This window comes from Gekko japonicus, unplaced genomic scaffold (genome assembly GCF_001447785.1).
Source record: "Gekko japonicus isolate JY-2015 unplaced genomic scaffold, Gekko_japonicus_V1.1 scaffold734, whole genome shotgun sequence".
NCBI lineage: Eukaryota > Metazoa > Chordata > Lepidosauria > Squamata > Gekkonidae > Gekko > Gekko japonicus.
The window spans coordinates 107,352-119,271 of NW_015174295.1; the positions used below are offsets into that span (position 1 = coordinate 107,352).

General features: G+C 46.4%; 2 protein-coding genes across 2 annotated transcripts in view; both read right to left on the bottom strand.

Annotated features, from left to right (window-relative positions):
• The window catches only part of TIPIN (TIMELESS interacting protein), a 51,049-nt gene that overhangs the window by 8,410 nt on the left and 30,719 nt on the right, over positions 1 to 11,920 (bottom strand). The window contains exons 5-7 of the mRNA XM_015424079.1: positions 4,551 to 4,644; positions 3,114 to 3,189; positions 276 to 398 (exon numbers count right to left, since the gene is read on the bottom strand). Coding sequence (XP_015279565.1) covers positions 276 to 398; positions 3,114 to 3,189; positions 4,551 to 4,644 — 293 coding nt within the window. The remainder of the gene's footprint in view (positions 1 to 275; positions 399 to 3,113; positions 3,190 to 4,550; positions 4,645 to 11,920) is intronic.
• Positions 11,832 to 11,920, bottom strand: part of LOC107121189 (protein Asterix-like) — a 13,554-nt gene continuing 13,465 nt past the window's right edge. Inside the window, exon 4 of the mRNA XM_015424065.1 lies at positions 11,832 to 11,901. Within this exon, the coding sequence (XP_015279551.1) occupies positions 11,832 to 11,901 (70 nt within the window). The remainder of the gene's footprint in view (positions 11,902 to 11,920) is intronic.

The window sequence follows — 11,920 nt, forward strand, 5'->3', positions numbered from 1 at the left end:
ACTCGACTCTGCCCCCCCCCCCCCCAATAGCTAGCAATCCAAAACAGTCCAGTGGAGCCTGAGCGGTCGGTGTTGCCTCCTGACACACTTCCGGTGATGTCAGGGGGCGTGGCATATGCAAATAAGTTATGCCAATGAGTTACGCTAATGAGCTCCTGCGCCTCTTTTTCTAGGAAATGACCCCTGCCCGTCAGCATCTCTCCCCACCCCCCACCATATTTGGACTTTCACTTAAGCCTGGTGTTTTTCTCAGAAGGGATGCCGTGAACACTCACTTGAACTTCTTTTTTATTTCCCAGGCACTCCACTCTCTCCACAAAGTCTTCAAACTGCAGTTTAGGGAACAGCCTGTGAGCCCAGTGCTCCATGTTCTTGATGAGCATCTTCAAGTCCGCTGCCTGAACATAAGAACATGAGTCCACCAGTAGCACCTTAAATACGGACAAATCTGCGCCGGGGGTGAGCCTTTGGGAGTCACTGCTCACCTCTTCAGAGAAGCACAAGTTACTGCTAAAACTGACGGCTCAGCAAAACGTTGGGCAGACCCACTTCCAAAAAGGCTTGGGCTGCTCAGCTAGCCTTAAACAGTTAACAGTTTCGGATTGCGTCGCTGAGCTGTAAGAGGGAAGCTAAGCTTTAAAGAAAAATACAGATGGAAAGCACTTTCACGGAGACACTGGCAGTAAGCAGAAAACTTGCAAGGGCAAGCAGCAGTTTAATATATTGTGTTAGAAACTGTCCAGGCCATATAAATGCACCATTGTTAAATGGGAGCCAGGTGCTCAACTGGCACATTTATTACAAGGAAATACTGCCTTCTCAGACTACAATATTTTATTGCGGGGGTGGGGGGGAGGTCTAGCATGTCTAAGGCAGTCTGAGGTGCTGGGTGGAATAAGAACATAAGAGAAGCCAACATTGTATCAGGCCAATGGCCCATCCAGTCTAACACCCTGTGTCACATGGTGGCCAAAAATACCAGGTGCCCTCAAGAGGTCCAGCAGTGGGGCTAGGGCACTAGGAGCTCACCCACTGTCGTCCCCCCCAATACAGAGCATCACTTGGCCCAGACCGAGAGTTCCTAGCTATACCTTGTGGCCACTGATATATCTGTGTTCCATATCTAATTCCCTCTTGAAGCCGTCCATGCTTGTAGCCGCCGCCACCTCCTGTGGCAGTGAATTCCATCTGTTAATCTCTCTTTGGGTGAACGATTCCTTTTATCCGTTCTAACCCGGCCGCTCAGCAATTTCATTGAGTGCCCACGAGTTCTTGTCTTGTGAGAAAGGGAGAAAAGTACCTCTTTCTCTACCTGCTCTATCCCACGCATAACCTTGCAAACCTCGATCATGTCACCCCTCAGCCGTCATTTCTCCAAGCTAAAGAGCCCCAAGTGCTTTAACCTTTCCTCATAAGGAAAGTGTTCCAACCCTTTTATCATTCTAGTTGCCCTTTTCTGCACTTTTTCCAAAGCTATAATATCCTTTCTAAGGAATGCGACTGTACAGTGTCTGCTGCAACATCCCAGGAGATGCAACCCCCCTCCCAATTCTACACACTTAAAAAAAAAAAGTACTTAAGGGTATTTATCAAATGCCCACTCCAGCACTTGTCATTCTTTCTTCAAACATAGTGCACAAACATCGGGAGCAGAGGTCCCTCCGTGGCTATTAGCCACAAGGTATAGATAGGAACTCTGTCTGGGCCAAGGGATGCTCTGTATTCTTGGTGTTGGGGTGGAGGGGCAACAGTGGGAGGGCTCCTAGTGTCCTGGCCCCACTGGTGGACCTCCTGATGGCACCTGGTATTTCTGGCCCCTGTGTGACTCAGAGTGTTGAACTCGATGGGCCACTGTCCTGATCCAACACTGGCTTCACTTATGTTCATATATCTGGGGGAAGGGATGCTCTATATTCTTGGTGCTTGGGGGGGGCAACAGTGGGAGGGCTTCTAGTGTCCTGGCCCCACTGATGGACCTCCTAATGGCACCTGGTATTTCTGACCACTGTGTGACACTGAGTGTTGGACTGGATGGGCCACTGGCCTGATCCAACATTGGCTTCTCTCTTATGTTTTTATAGGAACCCTCAGTCTGGGGCAAGTGATGCTCTGTCTTCTTGGGGCTTGGGGGGGTGGGAAACAGTGGGAGGGCTTCTAGTGTCCTGGCCCCACTGATGGACCTCCTGATGGCACCTGGTATTTCTGGCCACTGTGTGACACAGAGTGTTGGACTGAATGGGCCACTGGCCTGGTCCAGCATTGGCTTCCCTCTTATGTTTTTACCTTTGAGTTTCATCTTTCCAGTGCCCGAAGGAGTATGAGTCTGGATTTTTTGTAAAAAGAAAAAGCAAATTAGGAATACCCTTCTGAGTGTACTCCTTGGGCCTTGTGGCATGATCAGTGCCCCCAACCCCATGATGCTACAAGAAAAATATATGCTGCCAGCAATGCTCCCTTGAAGCTGTGGAGTCTTGTGAGCAAAAATTCTGCTTTGTGAGCTACCGGCATTAAAGTTGCGAGCGAGCGATTTGGCTCCTGCATAAATTAAGTCTGTTCCGGAGCCCTCCTTCCTGAGCGAAGGCAGAAATGTGTGAGCCGGAGGCTAAAAAGCTGTGAGCTGGCTCACACTAACTCAGCTTAGAGGGAACACTGGCTGCTGGAATCCCTGCTGGAAGAAGCCCTTGGGGAAAGGATCAGTTTGAGGGAATGAAAACAACAGTTTCTCCAAGACTGAAGCGAACCCTCTTCCTTGCCTCAGCTGTGTGTGTTTGTGCCTGTGTGTTTCTGTGTGTGTGTGTCAGCAAACGACTTATGGAGACCCCAGCAAGGGGCTTTCAAGGCAAGGGATTAAGCAGAGGGGGTTGGCCACGGCTCCCTTTATATACAGCCACTAAAGTTAAAACAAATGACTATATGTAGCCAAGTGCCACCAGCATCAGAAGAGCAGTAAGCCACACACACACAATGTTGGGATCAGCGCCTCCAATAGCTTCCTTTCATTGCTAAAAGACTTCACATTGAAATGATACAGCCCCAGCATTTAGACCCACAGAATGCATAAGAGGCACAGAACGGCTACAAAGATCGACAGAATACTTCTGAGCGTGGCTTACCTCGTGACCTTTCCCTTTGAATTTCACATTATCAAACATACTCCGCAGAGCTGGAAGTCCTCGCTCTGAAATCAACCTGTGAATGTTAGAAGTGTCTCCAGTTACTTTAAGAATAATTCTCACTAACTCATATGCCTTCCAATATCCAGAAATCCAACCCGTACAGTATATCTCTGTCTCAATACAGCCCTTCAATACACAAAGGGTGCTTTCACACCCTTCCAATCCACTTCCAATGCACTGTAGTGGTAGTCTGCAAGTGGATTTTGCCGTTTCCCCCAGTAAAATCCAATTGCAGAGTGGATTGAAAGTGTGTTATACACGGCGTGTGAAAGGGCCCCCAAACAGAGCCCTCTTCGCTTTCTAGGAGTGGTGGCGCTGACTATCTTGGGGGAAGGGGACAGACAGCCCCCCTCCTCTCCATGAGAATGGTGGGAGCTCACAGAGTGGCAGCTGATGCCCGAAGCCACCCAGCTTATTATGTATGTATTCATTCAATTTCTATCCCGCCCTTCCCACAACATTAAAGAGAGCCAGTTTGGTGTAGTGGTTAAGTGCGCGGACTCTAATCTGGGAGAACTGGGTTTGATTCCCCACTCCACCACTTGCACCTGCTGATGTGACCTTGGGTCAGTCACAAGCTCTGGCACAGCTGTCCTTGAAAAGGAGCAGTTTGTGCCAGAGTTCTCTCAGCCCCACCCACCTCACAGGGTGTCTGTTGTGGGGAGGGGAAGGGAAAGGAGTTTGTAAGCCGCTCTGAGACTCCAAAGTGAGGGCCGGGGTATAAATCCAATCTTCTTCATAAAACAATAAAATCAGATAAAACTGTAAAATTAACCCTTAAACGATGGCAAACAAACAATGTCACAGCTATTTCAGTGGTGCCCGGGCATTAGACGATAAACGCAGAAGGGCTGGCTCCGAAAAGAACTTCCAGATTACAGGGTGGCTAATCATTCTGTGTCCTCGAAAATTGAAGACCATAATATAGATGGCAGCTTCCAGACCACAAGCCAGAAAACATGCCACTGGTTGCCAGGAACAGATGAGCCCTAGAAACTCTTAACTGGCTGCTAGGAGGAGTCAGTATTGCAATTCCTTCATAATACCCTGGAATAAACCATAATAAATGAAAATCCACATGTAGCTGCATGGAAATTAGTTATTTTAAAATTATAATGATTTAATAATTTAGTTTTTAGAAAACTTACTTCTGGATATTATGAAGGAAATTACAATACTGAGCTGGATTAAGAAGCTGACACCTCCTTACAATATAGGGAAGACTGTATAGGTGAAATGAGTTCATAACCGGGTACTCATAATGTTGGACTTTTTTACAATAATGTATAATTGAGAATGCTGGACAATTTTTTTGCAATTTTATAAAGTTGCATGCATGAAGACAGATAGAGTTAGAAACATATCACCAGGTACCTCTGAGCATCTAGTTTAGGCATTGGCCTTTTAACACCTTTCCTGGTGGTCATCGACGAATCCTTGGTTTGCGATGAGTTTTTTCCTTCTGGCTCTGGAAAAGAAACAAAACGTAAGTGGAAATGCAAATAATACTAACCACAGAACGAACTGTCCACTGTAATAAATATTGTTAGATAAGACAGGCTGGCAGATAAGACTGACAGATCCAAAGGCAGTCTGAGATTTAGGGTTTTGCAAACTGCCACATCTAAACTGAATTACTTTACAAAGCACAAAATATACAGACCATCTCAAAGCCACTGTCTTTACAGAAGGTAATTTGTGCTTAAGGTTTTAACAATGGGTGCAATACACATTCTAATCTTAGTAGAAGGTTAGCAGTGGAAACAAGTAACTGAATTACCTTCTTCATCTTCTCCCCCTGGGGAGGCTGGGGGAGGTAGAGGTTGAAACTCCTCATCCTGGGTGTGTTCATAATCAGGAATGTCAAACAAATTGCCATCTACTGGATCAATCATCTGTCCAACAAAGCTGTTCTGTCCTGCAAAAGAACACAAAGGTAAAAGTGGGGTCTATTATTTTGCAAACCCACCTAGGTATCAAGAACAGACCAACCCTATTCTTCTGTTCTTTACTAGTTCAAATGGACAACCAACACTTAATGAAAATTCTTGAGTCTTTACAAGGAACTAAGAACAACAGTACAGTACGAACTACATTTAAGCCTTCAGTTTCAGTGAAGTGCAGAGGGTTTTTTTTAAAGGTACTCCTTCCCTGAAATGCCCTAATGCGCCCAAGACAACAAGAACAGAATCCCTCCGCCCCTAGGAAAAAAAAAACAATTTCCCTCCAAGGAACTCTGAGCAACATACAAATCTCTTCCACCCTCCATTTTATCCTCACACGACCTTTTGAAGGTAGGTTAGACGGAGACTGCGAAGCTCATGGCTGAGTGGGAACCTATCACATGGTCCATAGCACGGGTCCCTAACTTTTTCAAGCCTGTGGGCACACCTGGAATTCTGCTGCATCATGGCGGGCGCAGTCACCAAATGGCTGCTGAAAAGGACTGTCACAGGAGGCAGAGCTAGCCACAATGAAGAAGAGATTGGATTTATACCCCTCCCTTCACTTGGAGTCTCAGAGCAGCTTACAAACTCCTTTCCCTTCCCCTCCCCACAACAGACACCCTGTGAGGTAGGTGGGGCTGAGAGAGCTCTTTCAAGAACTGCTCTTTCAAGGACAGCTGACAGAACTGTGGCTTGCCCAAGGTCATCCAGCAGGTGCAAGTGGAGGAGTGGGGAATCAAACCAGGTTCTCCAATACACCACTACACCAAACTGGCTCTCACCTACCAGAGCAGCTACCACAGCTTACCTCCAGTCACACAGTAAAAACAGGAGAGGGCTGTGGCTCAGTTGTAGAGCCTCTTTTTGGCATGCAGAAGATCCCAGGTTCAATCCCTGGCATCTCCAGTTAAGGGAGCAGTGAGTAGGCGATGTGAAAGATCTTTCTCTGCCTGAAAGCCTGGACACAGCTGCTGCCGGTTTGAGTAGACAAGACTGACCTTGAGGGGCCAAGGGTCTCATTCAGTAGAAGGCAGCTTCATGTAGCCTTGTGCTGTGATGGCCGCTGCTACCAAAATCGACATGTTTAAGTATCTGTAGAAAAGACAGGGTGAGTCCCTGTCTCTAGTTCCAGCTCCTGCCAACCTAGCAGTTCGAAAGCAAGAAATTGCAAGTAGATAAATAGGTACCACTTCGGTGGGAAGGGAACAGCGTTCCGTGCGCCTTGGCGTTTAGTCATGCCGGCCACATGACCACGGAAACATCTTCGGACAACGCTGGCTCTTCGGCTTTGAAACGGAGATGAGCACCGCAACCCTAGAGTCGGATTCGACTGGCTTTCGAGCAAGGGAACCTTTACCTTTACTAGAAAAGGGCAAGAGTCAGGTAGCCTCTTAAAGACTAACAGAATATGTGGCAGGGTCACAAGACAGGACAGATGGACTCCCGTGAGCAGTGACTCGAGAAAGCTCCTCCCCTGCCCCATCTTTAAGGTTCTACTGGACTCTTGCTCTTCTCTACTGCTGCAGGCAGACTAACAGGGCGACCCATCTTGACTTTTAAAGATCTGGACAGCCCATCAAACCTCCAAGGGCCAATCAAAAGCCTTGCTGGGCAAAAGCCCCCCCCCCCGGCGGGCACCAACAGAAGCATCAGCCTGCGCCACGGTGCCCGCGGGCACCACGTTGGGGACCCCCTGGCCTGTGGCAGCTCCATTGGCCTCCCTCCCTCTCTCAACCGGGCCCACATCCCGCATAACACGGGGCGCGCATCTCCACCTGCGCTTTGGAAGCCAAACTGACCGCTTCTCCACCGCCGGCGTCAGGAGACGGGTTCCAGGGACTGTCCTTCCTTTTAGTAGATCCCCAAAAAGGGGACATAAATGGTATATATCATCATCTAATATTTAAACTAAATTATATCAATTCAACTTATATATGCCTATGTTATATTTGTATCTCTTTGGCTCAAGTAGTTAAGACGCTGAACTACAGGCTGTGGAAAATCAGTAGTTCAGCAGTTCGAGACCCGGGTGCCGCAAGACGGAGTGAGCTCCCGTCTCTAGTTCCAGCTCCTGCCAACCTAGCAGTTCAAAAGCAAGAAATTGCAAGTAGATAAATAGGTACCACTTCAGTGGGAAGGTAACAGCGTTCCGTGTGCCTCGGTGTTTAGTCATGCCGGCCACATGACCACAGAAACATCTTCGGACAGCGCTGGCTCTTCGGCTTTCAAACGGAGATGAGCACCGCAATCCTAGAGTCGGACTCGACTGGCTTTCGAGCAAGGGAACCTTTACCTTTACCTTACATAAACAGTGTTCTTCTTTTTTCATTCTTTCAGAAGGATCATTCATTGTGCATTGAAACATAATAGTTATTCGCTTCCTAAGTTCCAGCATCTTCTATCTTCTTGTTTTGATCTGATAATACAGTTAACTGATGAAGTATAGGTTGGAGCCCAGAAAACCATTGGGTCTATGGAAGGTTACAGTGTAAGCTAGGGGAGAAAGATAATATTTTGAGGCGAAACGGCATTCCCTGTTCCCTTCCGGTCATACTTTCTCGGTGGAGTCACGTCGCCCGAGGCCAAAGCCAAAACATTTGTTGCCATTAGTATTCCTTTGTAAAAGTTTATTGTGAAGGACGTTTAAAGGCGTTCCTGTGTGTGAGAGAGCGATCAGGGGTTGACCGGAGCCAGTGTTCCCTCTAAGCTGAGTTAGTGTGAGCTAGCTCACAATTTTTTAACCTCCGGCTCACACATTTTTGTCTTAGCTCAGGAAGGAGGGCCCCAGAGCAAACTAATTTATGCAGCAGCCAAATCGCTCGCTCAGAACTTTAATGCCAGCAACTCACAAAGTATAATTTTTGCTCACAAGACTCCACAGCTTAGAGGGGACCGTTTCCAATGCTCAGTAATATGAGGTCTTTCCCCGCCCCCAATTAGTAATTTACATATTTAGAAAATAGAACAAAGTTTGAGTCCAGGGGCAGCTTTAAGACCAACAAAGTTTAATCCTGGGTGTAAGCTTTCTTGTGGATGCACACCTGTGTGCATCTTAAAGGTGCCGCTGGACTCAAATTTTGTTCCTTGTCCAGTGGGAGAATGGTGGAGCTGCTTTTTCTCCACCCTTCTTTGGTTCTCTGACCAGGCAAAGGGGGTGTGGTGGCAGGAGGGGCCGTTTTGTTGTGTGCACAGTTTATGAAACACTGTTAAAGCATTTTGCACTTTGCCACTGACAAACAGAATGAGCTTTGCAGGTACACTTAACCTTTCTGTGATACATATGTTAAGTGCTATTTATGATTTTAACTACATGGACAGAAATCAATCATGAATGTATTCAGATATTAGACTTTGGTTCACTGATGGCTATAGCTGGAAATGCATTCTGGGAAGCTTAAACAAAATGCTATTCTGCTATTTGGCTGTTCTGCTGAGGATTGTGGCCTTGACTGGCTATTTCTGCACAATGTGCCAGTTAGCCTGGCTACATAGAGGACAATGAACATCTTATAACCATACCAGCTAATATACTTTCGAAATTCTATGACCTAAGCTAGACGAAAGTTTAATGTTAAGTTAGAAAGAAGAGACTTTGCCAGGGGTCTTAACCCAATGAGGATAGGTGACAAGATTTGACAAAGTTTGAAGGAACCAATAATTCTGTTTTATTCCTGTGATGTAATCTCTCCTTATATATAATTGAATAGTGGGTGCCAAAGTTCTAATTCTAAAATGCACTCCCTTAGTGTATGGCTGATGGCACTGCTCCTCAGCATATATCGCCACCAATCAGAAGGCAAAGCCCGGGTCCCGCCCACACCACAACTGCTGCGACAACCTGGTCTTTTGCATATGGAAGCTGATTGGACTTCTGTCTGTATCTTCTTCTGAACAGTAGTTGAATACATAAGGTGAACCTTGTGAAACATTTATAAAGCAATGTGTAAGAATACTTAAGTACAGTTTTTGTTTCTTTTGCAAACCTATTAACACTGTGTTACACTGACAAACTTTTAAAGAACATCAAGCAGGTTACGGTATGTGCCCTCATTTTGCCAATAAGTAAAGGAATTAGGAGCAAAGACTATTTTAGGTAAAGGTTCCCTTGCTCGAAAGCCAGTCGAATCCGACTCTAGGGTTTGGTATCTGAGGGGACCAAACCCTGTTTGTTTGGTTTCTCCCGGTTAATCGATTAACAATGAAGACCTCTGTTACAGTTTCTTCCTTCACAGGACTGAGAGTGTGTGTTTCTCAAATTGGGACCAGGGAAACACAGAGGATTCGTACAACAATTTTGATTCCCAGTCCGCCCCTACTTAAAAAGAGGGGCTTGACATTACACCTACACTACACTGCGAGAGTCATTCTCCTGTTAGAGCTGTCAGCCTCTTGTAGGATGATGGGGAGGGGGGTGGAGGCGAGGGGATTGCAAGGGTTGGGCGAAGGGGATCTTTGTGACTCTATGCAAAATCCAGTCTTCAAGATTAAAAAAACTGACCAAGGACTCAGTGGAGAGGAGGGGAAACTCATGAGATGGGATGCCCTCCCTTCAGCAGTTACAGAGGGGATATTTAATTTAAAAAAAAGCCCTTGCTGGTCGTATATGTCCCTGTTGCAATGACGGAATTGAAACTTTAACGCACGTTATAGACGACTGCAGGGCATATAGCCACTCTCGTGATATTCTCCCACTCTCTACAACTACTCTATCCTCAGCTAGTCAAAAGGTGCAATTACTGAAGGACCTCCTAGAAAGAAGGCACTCTGAGGTTACAGCTAAACTTGCCAGATTTGGCCGATTAGCTGTAAGGACTAGAAAGCTGCTAGTGAAAGGCGAATAGATGTAATTTGTTGCAGGACTTAACATGTTTTACTATTTGATATTTCATTTTATAATCTCTCATTTATGTTTGTGGTTTTATGAATTTTGACAGATTTAGTTTGACTGCTGTATAAGAGTGCTGGCTTTTGCCGTGAATAAATGGGTGGCTGGTGGCAGTGATCCTCTGGATGTGAGAGAACGCTGCCGTCTTTTATTAATATTCACGCTTAATAATACTTATGATTTTACACACTGTGGTTTTAATCCGAATCCTGTGTTTTAACATATCCTGTTGACTATATATATATATACACACGATCGGGCGCACAGCAGCCGGGTGGAGGAGAAAAAAGAGAAGTACAGCTATGCAGCTGGAAGTAGTGGGGGTGGGAGGATTTGTCTGGAAGCCAGAAAAATAGCAGTGGGGGAGGGGAGCAGACCTGAACCAACAGCTGCATTCCAGACTCTGGAACCTGGCCAAAGAACAGTGTCTTGAAGCAAGTGACAGGCCAAAGCCTTCCACTAATATTTGATCCTTCTGGTTTGTGTAAAGGGTGCTGCTAAGACAAAACCTTTGAATTCATGAAGAGTAACTGTCACCCTCTCCCATACACCAGCACAAGTGTCAGTTATCGTCTTGTACAGGGGTCATTTCCTGCAGGAGCGCACAGGAGCAGAGCTCTGGCACTAAAGAGCCCAGGGGGCGGGCACATGCAACAAGCCCCGCCCCCTGCTCCCAGCAGCCCTCAGCCAGAGCAAGAAGCGGCCAGGTAAGCTGCAGAGCTCCTCCCAGCCCCCCGGTCCAAAACAGTCCAATGGCACTATTAAGACCAAGTTTTATTCAGGTACAAGCTCTCCCTCCTCTGTGAGATCTGCACGTCCCATCCCCCCCCCCCCCCCCACCAAACCAAAAAAGGCAGTGGAGCCTGAATGGTGGGTGTTGCCTTCTGACACACTTCCGGTGATGTCAGGGGGCGTGGCACATGCAAATAAGTTATGCTAATGAGCTCCTGCACCTCTTTTTCTACGAAATGACCGCTGGTCTTGTACATAAAACATGTATGATGTAGAAACAATCTTATTGCTATTTTTTACATGCACTGATAGTAAGAGATGCATGGATTCTATAAAAGGCAATTGATCTGTGTCATCTTGAGAGGGGGCACGATTCCCATCTCTTTCTTTGACCCAATGGATCAGCGGAGGGCCTCCTGTATCAGATAAATGCCGAGATAGCTTTCGCGCACAAGTCCTTACTAGAATTCCATGCTGCATGTTAGAAGCTGCCTGATCACATGCCTCTACAGCTCTCCGCTTTGACATCAGGCTATAGTGGGAAGCTGCCAATCAGAATGGAGATCCCTACAACATGAAAGGCATTTTCCCAGCCATCATTTCACTCAATTTGTTTCCAACACTTGGTTCAGAAAGCAGGCGCTTCCTTCACTTGGGTTTTATTTCTTTAGAACACTTCCATGCCGTCTTTCTGCCAAATTTAGCACCCCCCAAGGTAGCAAACATTAAAACATTACAAGTATTAAAAAGCATTTAAAATACACATAAAAACACATGAACAAGGAGGAGGGCTAATCGCTGGTGAGAGTTGTTAGGGTGCAGGTTTTTTACCTTTCTAAATTGGACAGCCAACTTGTAAACTGGACAGCTCTCTGTGTATTTGCTGGGCTGAGAGCTAACCCGGTGTTCGAGCAAAACATGCTGTTCACACAACTGAGACAACCTGGTATTCTATCCAGAGGATCTTTAATAACCATCCTGTTATTGACAGCTAAGTGTGTACTCCCAAATTATGCAACACTGTGTGTGCAAACAGAGTTCAGACTGCCTGAGAAAAATGTCCTCTCCCTTCAGCAAGGACTACATTCTGCTCTATAAGAGCAGGGTTTTGCAGGGCTGAGGGTTTTGCAGATAGGACATTACCACAGCAGAGATAGACAGCCTGGAGATGAGAGAGGGAA